This window comes from Esox lucius, chromosome 12 (assembly GCF_011004845.1).
Source record: "Esox lucius isolate fEsoLuc1 chromosome 12, fEsoLuc1.pri, whole genome shotgun sequence".
Classification (NCBI taxonomy): Eukaryota; Metazoa; Chordata; class Actinopteri; order Esociformes; family Esocidae; genus Esox; species Esox lucius.
The window spans coordinates 30,655,854-30,679,136 of NC_047580.1; the positions used below are offsets into that span (position 1 = coordinate 30,655,854).

The following is a 23,283-nucleotide window of genomic DNA, read 5'->3' on the forward strand; positions in this document are numbered from 1 at the left end:
TTGGCGATTGTTATTATTATTTTTTTTAAACAGTACGAGCACCCAATTAGTCACACTGACTCCTAATGTACGGTCAGCAACAAGGCGGACATTGTACCATTCAGTGGTTGGGCGGTGTACTAACACTGACGGCAGAAAGAACAGCAACACTGAAACACACTACACATACACCAAGAACCCCAGTGACTCAAAGCCCATTTCAGCAGTCATTAAGCTAACAGAGAGATTCCACCCGGGTCATTGGAATAAGCCCCTGAGTAATTCGCTACAGTCATCCCGACCTCTCGGCGATGCTCCGGTGCGCGCGGGACACGGACGTCTCGATGTCGATGGGGTGGTAGCGAAGCCCCCTCAGCTCCAGCGTCTCATCCAGCTGACCCACCACAAACAGGGCGTCATGGCGATCTGACAGCAGAGGAGACAGGTAGTCGGATCTGGTTTCAAAAACACCACAATCCTTTAATCTGCCTGATTAGCTTCAGTCGACAGACTGAGCAGCGCAGGCGAATCAGAACGAAACCCTTCCCATCAGTCCGGCGACTGATGTCCCGGGTGAGCGGCACGGCAATCCTAAGTAGTACAGCAGCTTCACCGGGGAAACTCCCTAGGATGGTGATGTTAACTAGGGCCCTCACCTCCAGTGGCGCCCAGGAGCTCAGTCCTCCTGACGAAACCCAGGTAGCCCGTCCGCGCCCACAGAGTGTGGGGCTCCCCGAAGCTCAGCCGCGTGTTGAAATGGTCAGCCTGGAGGCTCTCCTCCCCGTAGATGGTGTAGTAGCCGCTAGCACTGTGGGGGCTGTTAACCCAGATCTGAACACAGAGAGGAAAACAGAGGAGAGGAGGAGAAGAGAGGGGAGGAGGGACAGTGGGAGGGAGGCAGAGAGGAGCAGGAGAGAGAGAGAGAGAGAGAGAGAGAGAGAGGGAGAGAGGTAGGCAGAGACTGTGTGATGATCCTCACCCAAGATAGGCTAGAAGCCAGTGACAATGTGGTGGATCTCATCTGAACAACAGAGGGGAGTTATTAATCAGGGACACAAGATGCCAGGAGATGTGATAGACATGGAGAATGATGGCAGGCTAAAAATATCCTCTCCGTGCATTTCATCGACTCCCGAGCCAGGGGGGGGGGGGGGGGGGGGGGGGGGGTCCCTGAAGAGAGGTTTGAGATCCACGGGTCCGCCGGTCTCACTCACCTCTCCTAGATGGGAGTCTCCCAATGGGCCTCTGGTCTCTGGGTTAACGATGATCACCCTGACCCCTGGGAGAATCTAGACAGGGGGAGGAGAGGCAGTGTTCAGACCACCCAACCGATAAAGGAGAAAAAAAGACCCAAACGTGTATCTCAGCTGGCAACATCAGGTCTGTCGGCTCAATTGCCACGCCAGGCCGGTGGGTGAACACAAGAATATGCGCACACTCGTTACTGTAAGAGGCTCTGGAGTGTCTGTTCAACGACCCAGACAGGAAGGCGGAGACACAAGCCCACCGATCAACAGCCCACAACAGCTTCATATCAGGTCCCGGAGGGCTGAAACACCTCTGGTTGTTGCTTCTAGTTAATTGCACAGAGTATGTAAACCCACAGTGTTTTTGGGCCCTCCAGAACCAGTTAGAAGAGACCCGAGTCTGTACTCACAGTGCCAGACTCCATGAGGGACAGACTCTGGGGCGCTCCTCGTTCTACCAGCCTCACCCTGGAGAAGAGAGAGAGAAGCGTCAGACAGCCCCCGTTCTCCACAGCACATATACACCCTTGTGTTTTCTTCACCGGAACCTGACCGTGTGGCCAGACCGGGGGGGGGGGGGGGGAATGCGACGTGGTGAGAATCACCCTTACCGGTCGTGGCGGAGCGACTTCATGTCTACGTAGACGGTGGAGGGATCCGGTCCGGCGGTGCCCTGCCGGCCAAACAGAAGCGGTTAGGAAGAGTGCCGGCGGCCTGACCGGAGAACCACCCGGGAGGCTTGTAATGCTGTGTTCAGTTGTGTTTATGGGCGTGCGTGTGTGTGTGTGTGTGTGTGTGTGGGGGGTGCGTGTTGGGCCCAACCTGCAGGCAGATGGCCAGGTTGACCCTGGATCCAAAGGCGGTGCTGACGGCCCGGGGAGAGAGACCCAGGTCTTTGAACAGCTTGGAGAAGGACTGGGTCAGGGCCAGTCGGGGGCGTTCCTCCGCTATCACCACGCAACTCCTCACACACGACAGGTTCACACCGCGCGCCTGCCGACATAACACACACACACACACACACACACACACACACACACACGAAACCAGAAAACAGTTGACAGGTTTCTGACTCATGAACCGACATCTATCTACATATTGGCAGAAGAATGTGTGTGTTGGTTTAACAGACCTCACAAACACAGAAACACACAACCCTGTGTGTGTGTGTGTGTGTGCACGTGCGTTTTCCTCACCTTCAGTGCATCAGTCTGGGTGCCCAGGCCCTTGGTGCAGAGCTCCATGACAGAGTAGGAGCAGAAGGTGTCTCGGATCTTGTACTGACTCAGTGTGCTCAGCCACAGAGGCAGGGACATCTCCAGCTCCATGGGGGGGATGAGGATGGACTGATGCCCAGAGTAAACACTACACACACACACACACACACACACACACACACACACACACACACACACACACACACACACACACACACACAGGAGTTAGATACACAAACAGCAGTATTGCCCTACAGCGGTCAACATCAGTGAGTCCCAGAACCACAGAGGAGCCAGATAAGAGCTAGCTACAGAGACGCTAGTTACGATGCCTTCTCATGTAATCACACCACAGTGAGATGTGACTCAACGTTAAGGCACATCTCCCTGTGATATTCAGTGAAACCGTCAATTTCTGCCAGACGGAGATATCCCCGGCCACAGTGACAAGCAGGAAGCCATGCTGGCGACAGTTTTATGGGTTTAACCTTACGGACGCATAAATAATTATACTCATTATGGTCTTGTTATTTGAAACGGACCAAGGGAACTCCCCATGGGTGTTGATGTACCATGCACCCTATAAAAACACTGCTGCGTTGGATTGGGGATTACCTCTCGTAGGATGTCCAGTTGCCCACAAACTGCTCGCATACATTCATCTGAATCATTAGGCAGGCACCGCCCGTATTAGCATGCCAGACGTTTCCCACAATTCCATCTATCTACTGGACTGGGTCGCATTTCTGTCAAGGTCGTCTATATTTACCTCAGGTTGTCGGTGTCAAACACACACATCACAAATCAAATGAGTTATGCCACTGAGAAATATGAATTTGGATGCATTTACGTAGGCCTTTGGTATAATACAGCTAGTGACAGGCTGCGAAACGTTATTCGGGTACAGTTGCAGTATTCACGTGCACGTGTGTCTCGTGGTCCCCATTAAATCGGTAATTGGCGGCTTTTGGCAAATAAAATTCATTAAAAAACTATTAATAAAATTGCAGCCAGCCAAATTGTATGGGGCTGTCTATCATTCACAGATTTAACACGTGATTTCTCCCACAGCCCACCATGGCTTATTTACGTATGTCTGCTGCTGGGGTGGGGGGGGGGGGTGGACAGAGATAGATAGAGACAGACGAGCAGAGAGGGCGAATGGCAGAGAGAGAAAGAAAGAGAGAGAGGGGAGGCAGACAGAGAGGGAGGGAGAGACGAGCTGATGATTGCAAAGATTAAAGCTTTTTTCAGTCAAACAAAATGACAGTAAGGAAAACTACAGGGAAAAGCCTAGAAGGAGGTCCTGTGTGTTGGAGACGTTCTAATATTCTAGTGAGTGACTGGTGAACTGAAGTAGCCCTCCAAAACAACAACCTCCCCAGTTTGGGGGATTGTTCAGAGGCTGGTCGTTTGGCTCAACAAAGCGGTGTCCATCGATGTTTTTCAAATCCATACAAACACAATAGACATTTTGGTGGTGGGCTTCATCCTGTTGTTGAATGGAAAGCAGCCTGGAGGTCAAACAACGGAGTCATTCAGAAAAAGGGCTGAAGTGTGTGTGTGTGTCATACCTAGAGAGGCACCACTGTACGAAGCCCAGGCCACAGTAGGGGTCCAGACAGATGGCTATTTGGCGCGAGGAGTACAGCTCACACTGCAGTTTGATGGAGCGACACAGGGTACTGACAGCTGCATGGGACATCTGACGCATGCACAGACGCGAACACACACACACACACACACACACAGATTAATACCCAAAGACAAAAAAAAACAGGAATAGAAGGAGAAATACCATATGGCAATAAATGACTTCAGAGGATCCATTCAGGGCAGTTGTGAACACTGACAGTCTGGAGGGGGCGTGTTCTTGCAGAGCCCTCACCTTGACCCCAGTCAGCATGCCGGTGGTGGACACACTGAAGTCCAGGTAGGCCAGCATCTCTGCTGTGGGGGGCTTGTAGAGCTGGGGGGGGCGCCTCCGGGGCAGGTCATCTGCAAAGGACCCGCGCACAAACGTGTCATTTCCGTCCATGTTTAATGTGGGATGTGTCAACGGTAACGAGATGTGTCAACGGTACCCGTGTCTACGACCGTGGCGGGATGTGTCAACGGTACCCGTGTCTACGACCGTGGCGGGATGTGTCAATGGTACCCGTGTCTACGACCGTGGCGGGATGTGTCAACGGTACCCGTGTCTACGACCGTGGCGGGATGTGTCAACGGTACCCGTGTCTACGACCGTGGCGGGATGGGTCAGCGGTACCCGTGTCTACGGCCGTGGCGGGATGTGTCAACGGTACCCGTGTCTACGACCGTGGCGGGATGTGTCAACGGTACCCGTGTCTACGACCGTGGCGGGATGTGTCAACGGTACCCGTGTCTACGACCGTGGCGGGATGTGTCAACGGTACCCGTGTCTACGACCGTGGCGGGATGTGTCAACGGTACCCGTGTCTACGACCGTGGCGGGATGTGTCAACGGTACCCGTGTCTACGACCGTGGCGGGATGTGTCAACGGTACCCGTGTCTACGACCGTGGCGGGATGTGTCAACGGTACCCGTGTCTACGACCGTGGCGGGATGTGTCAACGGTACCCGTGTCTACGACCGTGGCGGGATGTGTCAACGGTACCCGTGTCTACGACCGTGGCGGGATGTGTCAACGGTACCCGTGTCTACGACCGTGGCGGGATGTGTCAACGGTACCCGTGTCTACGACCGTGGCGGGAGGTGACAACGGTACCCGTGTCTACGACCGTGGCGGGATGTGTCAACGGTACCCGTGTCTACGACCGTGGCGGGATGTGTCAACGGTACCCGTGTCTACGACCGTGGCGGGATGTGTCAACGGTACCTGTGTCTATGATAGTGGGCCATGTCTTGATATTGACGCTGGCGGCAGCCTCTCTTGACCTGAGGATCCTCATGAGTGTCTGGGTGGTCAGGATACAGGCTGCTTTACTCACCTGAACACACACACACACACACACACACACACACACAAACACACATTATTGCTTATGGGTTTCTTTCACACAGCTTTTTCAACCAGGACGTCACGTGGGTCCACGCGGCACGTTCACCCAACCGACGCCCTCGGCTCACGGGTTTTCATGCACACGCCGTCCTCCCTGAAGGTGTGGCGAGAACGTCACGGCGGACGCACAGCAGCGGACTTACGTCGATGATCATGCGGACGGTGGGCAGGGTGGCGGTCAGGTTCTGGGGGTGAGGGGGTCGCACCGTCACAGGAATGACCCCCGCGTACAGACAGCCGTAGAACGCAGCTATCAGATCAATGCCTGGGGAGACGCAGCGGGAGCAGAGGGAGGGAGACAGACAGCACTCAACAAGAGTATAATCAGCAGCCATTAGCATACAACTGATTATCTGACAGTGGATGTTCGATTGAGGCGAGTAAGGGCTTCCTCTACAGATCCACAATGTGTGTGTGCGTGTGGATTACTCAACACACCTGGGGGGTAAAGCAGCACCACGTTGTCCCCAGTGTTCAAGCCTCCTCTCTCCATCAGCGCTGAGGTTATCTTCTCCGCTCTCTTATGCAGCTGAACACACGTGGCTGTGCACACCGCCACCCCCTGGTGGACAGAAGGGGTAAGACACTTCACAAGACATTCTCAGAGGCAGCCCCTCCCAACACGCCCTCCGATTGTCACGTGTTGCTGACTAAAGTCAAGAGGGTGACTCATAGCACTTTTTAAACGGGCACGGCATTCGATCAAAACCCCGTCGACGTGTCACAAGGCGGCAACGCCCGAAAACATTTCTTGCGGCCCACCGGCTGCCTCTAAGAGGCGTGGCAGGTACCCTACCTTGGCGTTGAGCAGGACGTAGAGGACGTGGTCAGGGTCTGTCTGGGCTCTCCACTGCAGTGCTTCAGACAGGAACTGGTGCTGAGGAGAGAGATGGCAGAGCGTGTCGTGGCGTTGACATATGGGAACACTGGCAAAAGATATTTTCCCAAGCCACGTGTGTGTGTGTGTGTGCTAAGGAACCACAAATAGGGCAAGGGGCCGGCGGGGGGAGGGGGGGGTACGGGGCAGGAACAGGACACAGAGGAAGACCAACGGGGGAGGAAGGACTGCACGGTAGCATGCCAGCCGAACGGCGAGAGAACAACACGAGGACCAACGCTCAGTGGCTGTGCTGCCGACACGCTGGGCCATGCGGAAACACCACGTCACTCACGTCCGAGCCACAGCCAGCCGACAGGGGTTCACACGCGGCGGACCCGGCCAAGCAGCGCGCCGGGGCCAAGCAGAGGCATCTGCCAGTGGCCGGCTAGGGACTAGCCTCTTACCGTCATGGTGGGCCACATACAGAGCTACAGCGCCCCCCGGAGTAAAGACAGAACACAGCACCGCCTTAGGGACAGTTCTTCATGTCACTGTGGATTCACTGAATGCTGACAGAACCCGGGAGGAACCTGACATTGAGGCCTATACAGTTAGCTGTCACGGTCTCGGCATGGGGTCTGGTAACCAGGTCGTCCACTCCAAGGTCATGTAATATATCCCCCACAATCATGTCATGATACATTTAGAATACGTCTCGTCTTCAAATTCGGATTTCAAACCTAATCAACAGTGCTAACCCCAACCGTAAATGATTATCATAAGGCAAGTTTGTGCTTTCATCTGTGTTTAGGGAGGTAGCCTGGTGGAAGCCCTCTCACCTTCCTCACGAGGCCCTCTTCCTCCACCACCCCCAGCTCTCTGCCTGCAGCCTGGGCCATCCTCTTCCCCGCTACCAGGTTTCCCACCATGATGGATGCCGGACCCACGCCAACTGGTGTGGCAGATGAAGACAGAGCAGATACACTGAGTTAAGCTGACACCCTGGACCTACATACCCACACAGGAGCTGGATGCTGGACCACAACCTTCGCTCTTTGTGTTGGGGGTAAAACAGGAAATTGCAAACATTCTGGATTTCTAAACGATTGACATGAAGCCACATATTATCGAAGAACAATAACATCAGTGCGTCATGAAGTTCAGCAGCCTCATCAGACACCAGCATACGAGCTCCTGGTTGTGCTCCAGACCGATGCCAGTTATTACAACCGCTGAAGTAAAAAGGGCTTTATAAAAAAAATTGGACTGATGGACTGTTTACTCTGATATTGGTAAACAATCGATATCTAAACAAACAGCGTACTTTGTAGACCCATGGAGAATTTATCCTAGGCCCCATAGCCCCGCTTTTAGCGAAACAGGCCAGGGAGTGTGAGGGCGCTGTCCGTGCGAGTGCGCTGTCCATGTGTGTACGCTGTCCGTGTGATGAAGAACCCTAGTGATGAAGGTCGTGCCAGGCACTACACCAAGTGGGTACCTGGCTGTTTCTGTCGGGGTTTGGGCAGGTTGGTCACACAGGTGTGGGGGCACAGCAGGATGTTGCAGGGATGCAGGTTCCCCTCCAGGAAGTTCTGTTTGGTCTCGGAGATGTGGATGCCTCCCAGGGGGGTCTTGGGCAAGGTGTTGGCGGGCACCAGGGCCAGGCAGTACAGACCCACCTGGTGAATACTGTCTATGGCCTACAGAGAGAAACACAGTTTAACCATAACCCATATGTACGGATGGGTGAGCATTGGAACATAAGGAATGCAGAGGCTTCCATACAGGTCTGCATGATTAACCAATAGCCTTTCATGCTCAGTGAGATTCAGAAAAATGCTCAGCAGGCCCGGTTGACCGCAATTTTGGATCAAGACGGCAAGAGGAACGAATCTTAGTTTTAGCGCTCTCCACCACCATCACCCTCGAAGAATCTACGCCCGAGGAGTATTGAAGGTGTTCTGGTGGCCCAACACCTTACTGAGACACTTTGTTCCTTTAATTTGTCTCCCATTTGGCAGTAGATACTGTCAATGCATAGTAAGGGAGCAGGTTACAACACATGTCTGTTGTGTAGGCAGGGACTAGGCAAGGCAGTAAAGACAGACGTTGGTAACAGCGATGTTGGCAACTACAACTGTTATCGTTGACTTCCCCTGAGGCAGATTAAAATGTGGATATCATGTAATGTATGTGCCCAGATGTTGTTGTTTTTTTAAGTTTGATAGTTTGGCATAATGACTGGACATCCATTCATGCCCTAATGCTGGTCTGATTATCCACGTTCATCACTCTGGGGAAGTAGAGAATGTGCTCACGGACGAAAAGGCCAGAACTACAGACACTCTGGACAGACCTGTAGCACTCTGCTCATCCACTGGAAACTGTCCTCTTCACTGGCATCAGGTCTCTGTTCTGCTACAATAACAATCCTCTCATCATAAAACACTGTCACAGAGAACACAGCAATCCTGGGAAAAGAAACACACAAAGTCAGGACAACACCACCCAACACCACAGCAGAACACGCTCTCATCCATCTCACTCCAACCTCCCAACCCTCTCACTCCAACCTCCCAACCCTCTCACTCCAACCTCCCAACCCTCTCACTCCAACCTCCCAACCCTCTCACTCCAACCCTCTCACTCCAACCCTCTCACTCCAACCCTCTCACTCCAACCTCCCAACCCTCACTCCAACCCTCTCACTCCAACCCTCTCACTCCAACCCTCTCACTCCAACCCTCTCACTCCAACCCTCTCACTCCAACCCTCTTACTCCAACCCTCTCACTCCAACCCTCTTACTCCAACCCTCTCACCTGTCTTACTCCTCTCACATCCATTCAATTCAGCTTCCTCAACACACCTCGACACGACATGCATACATTCCCACTGGAGATCTGAGCCAGCCACTCACCTTCCCCTGTAGACCGTTTTGACTGGCTCCACGGCCAGCGCGGTGGCCACAAGGTCATCAGCGTTGTGTCTTCTGCCACTGACGGTCAGAAGCCCCTCATTCTTTCCTACTACGAACACCAGGCTTCCCTGTGGACGTTAGAGAAAGGTCTTGACATGCGCATCAAAAGACGCCGAGCATCAATACCAGACAGGTGTCGTACTTTTCTTCAATTCCTCTGGAACAAGCTGACCCAATCCCACATCGACCCCAAGAACCTTCTTGATTCCCTTGAAATAGTTAGTTAATATGATCAATCAAATAATCTCAGCCTACAGAAACACAAGGGTGTTGGGTCTAGTGATTAGGAACTTGCTCTTTCAGGCCTATGTTTGACTCAAAGTCTGAGTAGTTGACAATTACAAGTCTGAGTAATTGGCAAGAGGAGAATAAAAAACAACTGAAGAGTAGTTCAGCAGTCTAAAATGGTTGGTACAAACTTGTCTTACCGGCCCTACGAAGCCCAGAAGCCCGGTCCTGGTGAAGGGAATTTCCCCTATAGGGGCCCCAGCCAGGTTCACAGGGATCACCTTTACACAGACACGGAGAAACGCTCTGGGTTAAAGAGACGCTACAGAAGGTCCAAAAACATCTGGCTGTTAACTTGGCATTACACTCAGCAGAAATGTGTAATAAAGTCCAATTTGAATCATGCATAAAATTCACATGGTTCCACTCTACAGAGACGTGGATGGAGATGAGACCAGATAAAATGGAGAAGACCGACCTCAAAGGTGTTCTTGGTGACTCCCGGCAGACCGTAGTACATGGTGCCCCCCGCCCTGGAGTTCAGCACAATCTCTCCGATCTCATCGGTCTTACAAAGCTGAGGAGGCCCGTCAGGCTTCACAATGCACATCAGAGCTGAAAAAGACACGGTGACACCGACATCAGAACCGAAACACAGACACGGTGACACCGACATCAGAACCGAAACACAGACACGGTGACACCGACATCAGAACCGAAACACAGACACGGTGACACCGACATCAAAACCGAAACACAGACACGGTGACACCGACATCAGAACCAAAACACAGACACGGTGACACCGACATCAGAACCGAAACACAGACACAGTGACACTGACATCAGAACCGAAACACAGACACAGTGACACTGACATCAGAACCAAAACACAGACACGGTGACACTGACATCAGAACCAAAACACAGACACGGTGACACTGACATCAGAACCGAAACACAGACACGGTGACACTGACATCAGAACCGAAACACAGACAGGTGACACTGGCATCAGAACCAAAACAGAGACACGGTGACACTGACATCAGAACCAAAACACAGACACGGTGACACTGACACCAGAACCAAAACACAGACAGGGTGACACTGACATCAGAACCAAAACACAGACACGGTGACACTGACACCAGAACCAAAACACAGACACGGTGACACTGACACCAGAACCAAAACACAGACACGGTGACACTGACATCAGAACCAAAACACAGACACGGTGACACTGACACCAGAACCAAAACACAGACACGGTGACACTGACCCCAGAACCGAAACACAGACACGGTGACACTGACACCAGAACCGAAATACACAAAATTGTGGCAGAAGCGGTCGCAGTACTGTGGTGACAGACGAACCTCCAGGCATGACATGGCCCACGTCCTGCACAGTGAGAGCAGAGTTCTTGTCCTCTGTGTTGACCCGGATGACCCCGTGGCTCAGACCCCCCATGGACAGAATGGCCCTGGCCGGGAGGGCGGTACCGCGGGCACCAGGCCTGTGGAGGGGTGGAGTGGAAGAGGGAGGGAGGAAGAGAGCAGGAGGGTGGGGGGAAGGGAGGGAGAAGATGGCGTTTAAGTGAGAACGCTGTCATGTCATCTGGTACCTGTGTCCATGTTAGGTCTTTAAAGGGGGTTGTCTAGTACCTGTGTCCAGGTTAGTTCTTTAAAGGGGGTTGTCTAGTACCTGTGTCCATGTTAGGTCTTTAAAGGGAGTTGTCTAGTACCTGTGTCCATGTTAGGTCTTTAAAGGGTTTTGTCTAGTACCTGTGTCCAGGTTAGGTCTTTAAAGGGCGTTGTCTAGTACCTGATTCCAGGTTAGTTCTTTAAAGGGGGTTGTCTAGTACCTGTGTCCATGTTAGGTCTTTAAAGGGAGTTGTCTAGTACCTGATTCCAGGTTAGGTCTTTAAAGGGTTTTGTCTAGTACCTGTGTCCATGTTAGGTCTTTAAAGGGCGTGGTCTAGTACCTGATTCCATGTTAGGTCTTTAAAGGGGGTTGTTTAGTACCTGAGTCCATGTTAGGTCTTTAAAGGGAGGTGTCTAGTACCTGATTCCAGGTTAGGTCATTAAAAAGTGTTGTCTAGTACCGGAGTCCTTGTTAGGTCATTAAAGGGTGTTGTCTAGTACCTGATTCCATGTTAGGTCATTTAAGGGCGTTGTCTAGTACCTGATTCCAGGTTAGGTCTTTAAAGGGCGTTGTCTAGTACCTGTGTCCATGTTAGGTCTTTAAAGGGCGTGGTCTAGTACCTGATTCCATGTTAGGTCTTTAAAGGGGGTTGTCTAGTACCTGAGTCCATGTTAGGTCTTTAAAGGGAGGTGTCTAGTACCTGATTCCAGGTTAGGTCATTAAAAAGTGTTGTCTAGTACCTGAGTCCTTGTTAGGTCATTAAAGGGTGTTGTCTAGTACCTGATTCCATGTTAGGTCATTTAAGGGTGTTGTCTAGTACCTGTGTCCATGTTAAGTCTTTAAAGGGCGTTGTCTAGTACCTGTGTCCATGTTAGGTCTTTAAAGGGGGTTGTCTAGTACCTGATTCCATGTTAGGTCATTAAAGGGTGTTGTATAGTACCTGATTCCATGTTAGGTCATTTAAGGGTGTTGTCTAGTACCTGCGAATGGCCACAGTGAGGGCTTCAGGAGAGGAGGCACAGGGGCAGATGACCTCCGGCTTTAACCCGTGAGACTGGAACACATTGAGGAAGGCATCGCACGACGACACAGACCCTGAACAACACAGGAATGAATCAGCAATGTGGTTCCCTTTAAGGATTAGAACTGGACTACATCCGAATTACACAGGAATGAATCAGCAATGCGGTTCCCTTTAAGGAATAGAACTGGACAACATCCAAATTACACATGAATGAATCAGCACTGTGGTTCCCTTTTAGGACCTGAACAGATTATAAGAACCCAATCAGTGGTGTTTCATTAAAAGTGTGTTATAAAGTGAGAATCAGTGTTTGCCAATACGAACAGAATTATTGACTGAAGACTGAAAGGTCAATATAAGGACAACAGTCCTGGGACCGGATAAATAAAGAAACCGTGCGTCACGGCTGCTACAGCGACATGACTCAAGAGGACAGGTTAAGGACAGAACGGTGTGTGTGTGTGTGTGTCTCACAGGGGTTTGCGCCGTCTGCAACTATAAGCATGCGTATGGAGGACAGGTTGGTGTCCTTCTGGTCCCTGTGAGCCATCATAGCCCAGTGAAGGTCACGACACTTCACCAAGGCAACCCGTGCTGCAGGGGGGGATATAAAGGGACAGCTTATCATCACGTCTGGGTTCACACCTTCGTGTTCGTTAGGTACACAACAGAGAACATTCAGTTAAGACTAGGTACACAGGCATGACCGTAAGTCACTTTAGATAAACAGCAAAGAAACAGCAGCTTCATAAGAAACAGCTCTGAAGCCAAGTGTCCAACGACTAAAATGCGGGGACTATTTAGAAAACAAATATATGTTATTACGAAAATGAAACAGACCCAAAAGAAAGCCGACAACAAGTCATTGTATTTTTCCAAACTGCAGGAATAATCAAAGCTATCACTATCACTATCCAAATGATTTTGTAATTCACTGTATATTCTACTATATTTATACATGATTGAACATCAGTGTAGCCTCACCTTTGTGAATGTGGACTCTCTGCACCCAGGACATGGGACACGCCTTCATGACGGCATAGGGCACAGTTATGGTGTGGATCCGGTTCATGACGCTAGTTAGGACGCCGTGCCACAAGCCCATGTCTTTCTTACAGTCGAGCACATTGACCAACGTTTCTCCTGAGACAGGACACACACACACAAACACACACACACATTTAAAGACTTAATTTGCCACCCACATAAGAAACATTCATACATTCTGAAAGACATCTGCTTGAAGACATGATGTTCATTGGTCAGTCAGTCCGCTGACACTAACAGGGCTCATGCAGGCGACTAAGGCAACAACGAAGGAGATCAGGAAATGAACTTTGACCCCAAAAAGAAAGCTTGTCCAAGTGATACTACAATGTTAAAAGTTATTGAAAATGGATGCCTAACATGAAAAAAGCAGCAATATCTGGGGCAGGGCCAGTGTGCTCACAGCAGCTGCATGAGGTAAAAAAAAGACTATTAGGCCGACATATTACATTGGGCTGGGTTGGAAAATATTACATTCTCGGCATGAGACATGAATATTGCGCATGCTAATATTGCAATTACGTTTCCAGTTCTAAAAATGTCGCAGCCCTATCGGGTAATAACAGTTTTACATGACATATTAAGTCTGTATGTTACAAGACACTTATCTAATTCTGGATAGAACAACTTTATGTTAAGGGAACAGTCTGGACAGGACAAAACTATGTTCAGGGAACAGTCTGGACAGGAATACACTATGTTCAGGGAACAGCCTGGACAGAACTACACTATGTTCAGGAAACAGCCTGGACAGAACTACACTATGTTCAGGGAACAGCCTGGACTAGTCTATCTGCCTCTGCCAATTCACAGAAACGAATGTTCTCTGACAAGAGTTCAGCAGGAGACAGAGAGACAGAAAGAGAGAGAGAGAGACACAGAGTGACAGAAAGAGTGAAGAAACAGTGCAGGAGACGAGAGAGAGTAAGAGACAGTGAAATAGAGCAAAAAAGAAAGAGCGAGAGATAAAGAAAAAGAGGGAGACAGAAAATGTCTTCCTTGATTAGGAAGGGCAACGAGGAAGATGCCTCTGGGCTTGTTCAATTATTTAACACAAAGTTGCTATCCATGGTGAACACCACATTACAAGCATCACCCAGCCTCCTCTAAAACGTTCTAGCTCCTTCAGCTTCTTTCTGATCCTTGTAGCCTCATCAACTGGTTCCGTCACTTCTGCGTAGCTGGTGTTATTTACACGGTAAGGCGTGCGTGCGTGTATGCGTGCATTCAAGTCCTCACCTTCACAGTAGTTGCAGGCCTGTGTCAAAGCCTGACAGTGGGTCAACAGGGCTACCTTGGACACAGCTACACCCATCACGGTCCCCTCCTTACTGGCCTTGTACTGGAACACACACACACAGAGTCATGTAGGCATAAACATTCCTAAAATAAACAGACATTCACGAGGAAACAGAAACACGCCTCCCCGGCCCACCTCAATGTAAGCCGTGTCCGTATTGGCCGTGGGAATGTGCGGCTGCCAGTCTTTAGAGGGCTTGGTTAGGTACTTGGTGTCCGTGACGACCCACTTCATTCGGGGCCAACCTTGGGGGGGGGGGGGGGGGGGGGGGGGCAGAACCACCGTGACATTAACATGACGTTCAGACGAGACAGTACTCTACTACACGGCAGTCTGACCACTGGGCAAGGAACCACCTAGAATGGATTCCATGAAAGAACGGATGTGTAAAAAAACAACACGTATACCATAAAGCTTGACAGGTCGGACGTTTGCTTGCTTGAATGACTGAGCACAACCAAGGTGGGTTACTGGTAGGCTTCATTAGGAGCCTTAATGCAGGTTTAGTGACCAGAGGGGCCCGTTTAAGTGTTGGAAGAACCAACCCATGGCATAGGTGACATTAGCGTTTGTGTAGGGCCCCAAAATCAAATTTCACCTAGGGCCTCCAAAAAAGGCTAGAATCGGCCATGCTTGGATCGACCAACCTATCATACACCCAGATGTCATCCTGCAGCCCTGAGGTCAAAGGTTGACTTTCATAACCCCTGAGCTGACCATGGAAACCCCACTGTTGTCACACCCACAGCCCCCTCCTCTGCGGCCTATAGTAAAGCCTTCAGTACTCACTGGACACAGTTCATCTACACAGTTTGTTTTCAAACGGGCTCATGCTTGCTGAAATGTGTACCGACACCCGGCTGTTAAATAAGACTGTGCGTGGACGTGCGTGCGAGTGCAAATTAACATGTTTATTTGGGTGGCGTACGCTCCTGACCTTTGAACTGCATGATCTCTCCTTGCGGTGTCTTGGGCAGTCCTTTGAGACAGATCTCACTCGTCAGGGCCAGGCTTACGCCACAGCTACCCAGAAGGAAACCTATCTGGAGACTTCCGGCGTCCTGGGTGGCGAATCACAAAGACGGCATGTTGATGCAAAAAAATTATTTCTAATGTCACTGCATTGGGTGTAGTATTTCCTAATAAGGGAGTTGAATTACCAGGGGAATTCATTAGCAATTAAACGTGTAATAATATTTTACTACTGGACTGCTTGAGTGGGCCGTCGCGTCCTCACCTGTCTAGACAAGGGCACCTCAATGGGCACAGGGATAACCTCTGCCAGCAGACAACCATAGAAGGCCACCCAGAACATGGCGGGGTCACTGTTAGGATACACCAGCGCTACCTAGGGGAGGGTCACACACAGCACACACGTCAACATGGGGAATATCCAACACTTTTTACAGTGTTCGTGGTGCAATGCTTAGATATCATTTAATAAACATTTCGACGAGGGATTGATCCTATTCTGATTCTGAAAGCAGTGGTTCTCAAACGATCACAAATTTTCCACAGGTCTCTTGTAACACCGAACCAACTTGTGTCATGAATCTATTCGAGGGCTTGGAGATCAGGGGTCGCATCAGGCGTGCTAAAAGGCATCCGGGACACGGAGCGGCCGGGGGTCACGGTGGTTTGAGGACCCCTGAAACTTGTCACCCCCCTCCGAGCGGCCACGTACCCGATCACCAGGCTTCAGGACAGGTTCGTTCTTGGTGCCCAGCTTGTTTAACAGAGTGTAGGCCAGCTTCAAACTGCGGCTCCACAGTTTACCTGAGAAAGAGAGACAAAAAGAGAGAGGCAAAGAGAGACAAAAAGAGAGAGGCAGAGAGAGAACGAGAGAGAGGCAGGGAGAGAGAGATAAACCGTTGTTGACCACGGCATGTTCTCAGAAGAGACCAGACAACTGGAGCTCTCCAATCATTGGCTGACAGGAGGTGTATCTTTAATGCAGATGAACAACACACTATTGGTGTAAAACTGAAGTGGGTTCTGATAGTGTGGGTCGCCCACAGAGATGGATACAGGTCACTGTTCGCCGATCTGAGTTTAAGCCTGGTCGGCACCACTGAGGGGCTTCCAGCATCTCAATTTGGTGAACTCAAACTGGAACGAGGTCTTAAGGAGGCATCGCCCAATCGTTAAAGAAAAATGGACCAGTTCAAAACGGGACAGTGTCTCCACGGCCATAATGGGTCCCGCAGAGCGGCCCGTCCTCTATCCACCTCCATGGGGTCACTGTGCTCTCTGCCGCGGGACCCACCATACGTCAGGGTGTAGAGGGGTTTCCCGGTGACATCCAGGGTGGTGAGGGCCGGGCTCTTGGCCTGCGTGGCCCCCCATCGGGCCAGCGCCGCCTGGAGGGCCGGGGGCCAGTTACTGACCACACCCAGGGGCTCCCCCTTCACCGGGATGATCTGACGGCCCTCCGGTCGGGGGGTGTTGGGGTCGGCCTGGGGCACTAAAGGGAGGGATTGTGGGCACGGTGGGAGAAAAACAAACCAGTGGTTGACTTCCAGGAATGAAGAACGACAGTAGGTTCTAGTCATCATCATCATCATCATCATCATCATGTCACGTTATCACTAAACCGATTCCTACAGGACCTAAAGATACATGCGCCCATGTGGGGATTTGAACCCACGACCTTGGCATTGTCAGCTTCATTCCCATGTTAATTGGTCCACTCAGGCTTTAACTGTCTGAGTGTTCCTGCGGCGTGCGCTCGTTACCCTCTACGATCTCCTCTGAGTCGTCCAGGAAGAACTCGCTGAGCGGTGGTCTCTTGGGTCTCTTCAGGGTGTTGAGGAGCTGCTGGATCTTAGTGGAAACACGGCTGTTCACTGGAACACCTGGGGACAGGTACACACGGCGGTCACACACGTGACTTCACCACATGATCTCACACACACACACACACACACACAGCTAGACAGTCAGTCACATACATGGTCACACACACACACACGCACAGCTAGTTACACTTTAAATAGGCAAGCACGCACGCACAAACATAAATACACACATGTGGACAGACACACACGCACACACAAACAAACAAACAGACAGACAGAAACACACATGGACCAGATAGAAAAAACTTTATTCTGGATGAGTAACAGAACAGTGTTTGTCTCTATACAGAGACAGGAGGACAGACAGGAGGAACAGACAGATGGACGACGAACGAGGTGGCAAAGCAAGCGGATTGGAATTATCCCTTGATCAGCCCTCCCAAGCCCTGTCCCATTTGGATTCATATTACCTTTCCTCTTTCCTTTTTTTTTATGAAAGACACGACACGTAGGGTGGAAAAACGGATCACCCCCCAAAAAAGAACAAAACACAGTATGTTAGCGGCATTCTCAAAACAAGACCTGACATGAGGATGAGTGACATTCATTCAATGTTATTATAACATCTGGTCAAGGTTGGAACCATTAACTCCCAGAGAATGTTATTACTGTTATGTCTGGTCAGCGTTGGAATCATTAACTCCCAGAGAATGTTATTATTTTTATCATTATGTCTGGTCAACGTTGGAACCATTAACTCCCAGAGAATGTTATTATTGTTATGTCTGGTCAACGTTGGAACCATTAACTCCCAGAGAATGCTATTATAGTTATGTCTGGTCAACGTTGGAACCATTAACTCCCAGAAATTATTATTATTATTATTATGATGATGTCTGGTCAACGCTGGAACCATTAACTCCCAGAGAATGTTATTATTGTTATGTCTGGTCAACGTTGGAACCATTAACTCCCAGAGAATGTTGTTATTATTATTATTATTATTATTATTATGATGATGTCTGGTAAACGCTGGAACCATTAATTCCCAGATAATGTTATTATTGTTATGTCTGGTCAACGTTGGAACCATTAACTCCCAGAAAATATTATTATTATTATTATTATTATTATGAGGTCTGGTCAACGCTGGAACCATTAACTCCCAGAGAATGTTATTATTGTTATGTCTGGTCAACGTTGGAACCATTAACTCCCAGAGAATGTCGTAATTATTATTATTATTATTATTATTATGATGTCTGGTCAACGCTGGAACCATTAACTCCCAGAGAATGTTATTATTGTTATGTCTGGTCAACGTTGGAACCATTAACTCCCAGAGAATGTTGTTATTATTATTATTATGATGATGTCTGGTCAACGCTGGAACCATTAATTCCCAGAGAATGTTATTACTGTTATGTCTGGTCAACGTTGGAACCATTAACTCCCAGAGAATGTTATTACTGTTATGTCTGGTCAGCGTTGGAACCATTAACTCCCAGAGAATGTTATTATTTTTATCATTATGTCTGGTCAACGTTGGGACCATTAACTCCCAGAGAATGTTGTTATTATTATTATTATTATTATTATTATTATTATTATGATGTCTGGTCAACGCTGGAACCATTAACTCCCAGAAAATGCCGTTGTTGTTATTATTATTATTATTATTATTATTATTATTATTACTACTACTACTACTACTACTACTACTACGTCTGGTCAACGTTGGAACCATTAACTCCCAGAGAATGTTATTATTATTATTATTTTTACTACTACTACTACTTCTACGTCTGGTCAGCGTTGGAACCATTAACTCCCAGAGAATGTTATTATTTTTATCATTATGTCTGGTCAACGTTGGAACCATTAACTCCCAGAGAATGTTATTATTGTTATGTCTGGTCAACGTTGGAACCATTAACTCCCAGAAAATATTATTATTGTTATGTCTGGTCAACGTTGGAACCATTAACTCCCAGAGAATGTTGTTATTATTATTATTATTATTATTATTATGATGTCTGGTCAATGCTGGAACCATTAACTCCCAGAGAATGTTATTATTGTTATGTCTGGTCAACGTTGGAACCATTAACTCCCAGAGAATGTTATTATTGTTATGTCTGGTCAACGTTGGAACCATTAACTCCCAGAAAATATTATTATTATTATTATGAAGTCTGGTCAACGCTGGAACCATTAACTCCCAGAGAATGTTATTATTGTGATGTCTGGTCAACGTTGGAACCATTAACTCCCAGAAAATGTTGTTATTATTATTATTATTATTATTACTACTACTACGTCTGGTCAACATTGGAACCATTAACTCCCAGAGAATGTTATTATTATTATTATTTTTACTACTACTACTACTACTTCTACGTCTGGTCAACGTTGGAACCATTAACTCCCAGAGTGCAAAAAACAGACGGAAATTGATATGAGGGTCAGCAAATCATCCCACCACCCAAATCACCCAGACAGATTCACATCAATATCATCCAAAATGACACCCCGGGCTGGTCTCTGAGTTTTCATCAAAGCAGTCCACAATTTAGGAAACCAACCCATCCCAGGGCTCCATTTGGGACAACACCATAGAATTGAAACCACAGGCAACGAGCGAGTACAGGGAGGTCCATAAACACAAACTACAACGGGCCTGGGATTACCAGACAGCCAAACCCACTTTCATGAGATATGAGATATTTCATGAGAGTGTTAAAACGCTGTTTGATTGCAGAATGTGTGTGTGTGTGCCCTGAAGTGTGTTAAAACAGTGTTTGCGTGCCCTGTAGCGTGTTAAAACAGCGTTTGATTGCAGCGTGTGTGTGCGTCCAGTAGTGGGTGAAAACAGCGTTTGATGGCACTGTGTGTGTGTGGGTGTGTTGGTACCGTCGGCGGTGGTGTCCAGCATGCTGAGGCGACTCTGTCCTCTGGGCATCCCCCTGGGGACAGGGGTGGGGGGCAGGTCCACGCGGGCGTCCGCCCTGGGAGTTCTCTCGGGGGTGGAGGACGTCACGTCCGGTGGGGCGCTGTTCTCTGGGGGACCAGAAGGTAACACGGCAACAGGTGAACCGAGCGGAGGCGGAGCCCCACAGGACTTCATTCAAAATGGATGTTACCCGAGGCCGTTAAAAGGTTTGTGTCCTGCGTCCCGACACACCCATGGTGGAAACGGCTTTAACGTATATCTATGAGCTCCCCGCCCACCAGCCCCGCCCCCTAAATGACGGACGGGAACGCCTCTCACCTATGCGTGTGCTTGCCAGCAGGTCGGCCAGGGCAGAGGTGGGCTGCGGCTGTGCCTTGTTCTCTCCGTGGGACAGGGTGGAGGAGGCGGATGAGGAGGTGGAGGAGCTCTGGACCGAGCGGTTGATCCAGTAGTCGGGGCTCTGGAGGCTCTGGGCCAGAGCCGCACTCAGGGCCGCCTGTCGACGTAGCGAACCCTCGTCCTCGGACGCCGACGACGTGTCTGGTGGGAGACCGGTTGAACCGCTTGAAATGATTGGCTGAATCACAAGCCACGTGAGGGGTGACACAGACAGACGCCTGGGGAGCTGTGTGTGTGTGTGGGGTGTGTGTGTGTGTGTGTGTGGGGGGGGTGGGGGCACAACTCTGGATATATGATTGGGGGGGATGAGCTACATCGCGTGTACCAGTCAAAGGCAGGGAGCCGAGGCCAGAACTGGACATTACAAAAATGTGAGGAGGGGTGAATTTAACAGATGCTATTATTAACTAGCATGCAAGATAATGTGTGTGTTTCTACGAGGGTTGCGTTGTCAACCACTTACAGGTGCTGGGCATAAAATTTGAATATCTTCAAAAAGTTTATTTATTTCAGTAACTCCATGCAAAAAGTGAAACTTGTATAATGAATACATTCATTTCACACAGACTGATATATTTCAAGTGTTTATTTCTTTTAATTTTGATGATTATAACTGACAAATAATGAAAACCCCAAATTCAGTATCTCAGAAAATTTGAATATTGTGAAAAGGTTCAATATTGAAGACACCTGGTGCCACACTCTAATCAGCTAATTAACTCAAAACACCTGCAAAGGCCTTTAAGTGGTCTCTCAGTCTAGTTCTGTGGGCAACACAATCATGGGGAAGACTGCTGACTTGCCAGCTGTCCAAAAGACGACAATTGACACCTTGCACAAGGAGGGCAGGACACAAAAGGTCATAGCTAAAGAAGCTGGCTGTTCACAGAGCTCTGTGTCCAAGCACATTAATAGAGAGGCGAAGGGAAGGAAAAGATGTGGTAGAAAGTGTACAAGCAATAGGGATAACCACACCCTGGAGAGGATTGTGAAACAAAACCCATTCAAAAATGTGGGGGAGACTCACCCTTAGGTGAGTGTAAGTATTGAGTGATGTTTCATGCTCATACTTTTCGTGTTCATACTTTTCAGTTGGCCAATATTTCCCAAAAATATTTTTTTGCCTTAAGTAATATTCTAATTTTCTGAGATACTGAATTTGGGATTTTCATTAGTTGTCAATTATAATCATCACAATTAAAAGAAATAAACATCTGAAATACACTCACCTAAAGGATTATTAGGAACACCATACTAATAATGTGTTTGACCCCCTTTCGCCTTCAGAACTGCCTTAATTCTATGTGGCATTGATTCAACAAGGTGCTGAAAGCATTCTTTAGAAATGTTGGCCCATATTGATAGGATAGCATCTTGCAGTTGATGGACATTTGTGGGATGCACATCCAGGGCACGAAGCTCCCGTTCCACCACATCCCAAAGATGCTCTATCGGGTTGAGATCTGGTGACTGTGGGGGCCATTTCAGTACAGTGAACTCATTGTCATGTTCAAGAAACCAATTTGAAATTATTCGAGCTTTGTGACATCGTGCATTATCCTGCTGAAAGTAGCCATCAGAGGATGGGTACATGGTGGTCATAAAGGGATGGACATGGTCAGAAACAATGCTCAGGTAGGCCGTGGCATTTAAACGATGCCCAATTGGCACTAAGGGGCCTAAAGTGTGCCAAGAAAACATCCCCCACACCATTACACCACCACCACCAGCCTGCACAGTGGTAACAAGGCATGATGGATCCATGTTCTCATTCTGTTTACGCCAAATTCTGACTCTACCATCTGAATGTCTCAACAGAAATCGAGACTCATCAGACCAGGCAACATTCTTCCAGTCTTCAACTGTCCAATTTTGGTGAGCTTGTGCAAATTGTAGCCTCTTTTTCCTATTTGTAGTGTAGATGAGTGGTACCCGGTGGGGTCTTCTGCTGTTGTAGCCCATCCGCCTCAAGGTTGTGCGTGTTGTGGCTTCACAAATGTTTTGCTGCATACCTCGGTTGTAACGAGTGGTTATTTCAGTCAAAGTTGCTTTTCTATCAGCTTGAATCAGTCGGCCCATTCTCCTCTGACCTCTAGCATCAACAAGGCATTTTCGCCCACAGGACTGCCGCATACTGGATGTTTTTCCCTTTTCACACCATTCTTTGTAAACCCTAGAAATGGTTGTGCGTGAAAATCCCAGTAACTGAGCAGATTGTGAAATACTCAGACCGGCCCGTCTGGCACCAACAACCATGCCACGTTCAAAATTGCTTAAATCACCTTTCTTTCCCATTCTGACATTCAGTTTGTAGTTCAGGAGATTGTCTTGACCAGGACCACACCCCTAAATGCATTGAAGCAACTGCCATGTGCCAGATAATTGCATTAATGAGAAATTGAACAGGTGTTCCTAATAATCCTTTAGGTGAGTGTATATCAGTCTGTGTGTAATGAATGAATATAATATACAAGTTTCCAATTTTGAATGGAATTACTGAAATAAATCAACTTTTTGATGATATTCAAATTTTATGACCAGCACCTGTATATCTGGTTTTACTGGAAATATGCACAGAAACAAACAGCACAAACCGGA

At 48.9% G+C, this 23,283-nt stretch overlaps 1 protein-coding gene across 4 annotated transcripts in view; it reads right to left on the bottom strand.

The window, feature by feature from the left end:
- The window catches only part of dip2ba (disco-interacting protein 2 homolog Ba), a 61,343-nt gene that overhangs the window by 4,723 nt on the left and 33,337 nt on the right, over positions 1 to 23,283 (bottom strand). The window contains exons 5-38 of one of the 4 annotated variants that reach the window (XM_029123937.2): positions 20,605 to 20,826; positions 20,247 to 20,393; positions 17,804 to 17,815; positions 17,271 to 17,390; positions 16,802 to 16,999; positions 16,220 to 16,311; positions 15,773 to 15,883; positions 15,473 to 15,596; positions 14,671 to 14,780; positions 14,475 to 14,577; positions 13,173 to 13,331; positions 12,663 to 12,782; positions 12,145 to 12,259; positions 10,897 to 11,036; positions 9,993 to 10,129; positions 9,715 to 9,795; positions 9,227 to 9,354; positions 8,664 to 8,778; positions 7,806 to 8,007; positions 7,147 to 7,259; positions 6,772 to 6,795; positions 6,284 to 6,364; positions 5,926 to 6,049; positions 5,631 to 5,752; positions 5,305 to 5,416; positions 4,332 to 4,441; positions 4,018 to 4,148; positions 2,423 to 2,591; positions 2,049 to 2,219; positions 1,838 to 1,899; positions 1,637 to 1,694; positions 1,194 to 1,268; positions 636 to 810; positions 282 to 405 (exon numbers count right to left, since the gene is read on the bottom strand). In XM_029123937.2, the coding sequence (XP_028979770.1) occupies positions 282 to 405; positions 636 to 810; positions 1,194 to 1,268; positions 1,637 to 1,694; positions 1,838 to 1,899; positions 2,049 to 2,219; positions 2,423 to 2,591; positions 4,018 to 4,148; positions 4,332 to 4,441; positions 5,305 to 5,416; positions 5,631 to 5,752; positions 5,926 to 6,049; positions 6,284 to 6,364; positions 6,772 to 6,795; positions 7,147 to 7,259; positions 7,806 to 8,007; positions 8,664 to 8,778; positions 9,227 to 9,354; positions 9,715 to 9,795; positions 9,993 to 10,129; positions 10,897 to 11,036; positions 12,145 to 12,259; positions 12,663 to 12,782; positions 13,173 to 13,331; positions 14,475 to 14,577; positions 14,671 to 14,780; positions 15,473 to 15,596; positions 15,773 to 15,883; positions 16,220 to 16,311; positions 16,802 to 16,999; positions 17,271 to 17,390; positions 17,804 to 17,815; positions 20,247 to 20,393; positions 20,605 to 20,826 (4,087 nt within the window). The remainder of the gene's footprint in view (positions 1 to 281; positions 406 to 635; positions 811 to 1,193; positions 1,269 to 1,636; positions 1,695 to 1,837; positions 1,900 to 2,048; positions 2,220 to 2,422; positions 2,592 to 4,017; positions 4,149 to 4,331; positions 4,442 to 5,304; positions 5,417 to 5,630; positions 5,753 to 5,925; positions 6,050 to 6,283; positions 6,365 to 6,771; positions 6,796 to 7,146; positions 7,260 to 7,805; positions 8,008 to 8,663; positions 8,779 to 9,226; positions 9,355 to 9,714; positions 9,796 to 9,992; positions 10,130 to 10,896; positions 11,037 to 12,144; positions 12,260 to 12,662; positions 12,783 to 13,172; positions 13,332 to 14,474; positions 14,578 to 14,670; positions 14,781 to 15,472; positions 15,597 to 15,772; positions 15,884 to 16,219; positions 16,312 to 16,801; positions 17,000 to 17,270; positions 17,391 to 17,803; positions 17,816 to 20,246; positions 20,394 to 20,604; positions 20,827 to 23,283) is intronic. The other 3 variants (XM_029123938.2, XM_029123939.2, XM_029123940.2) reach the window with 3 other exon arrangements.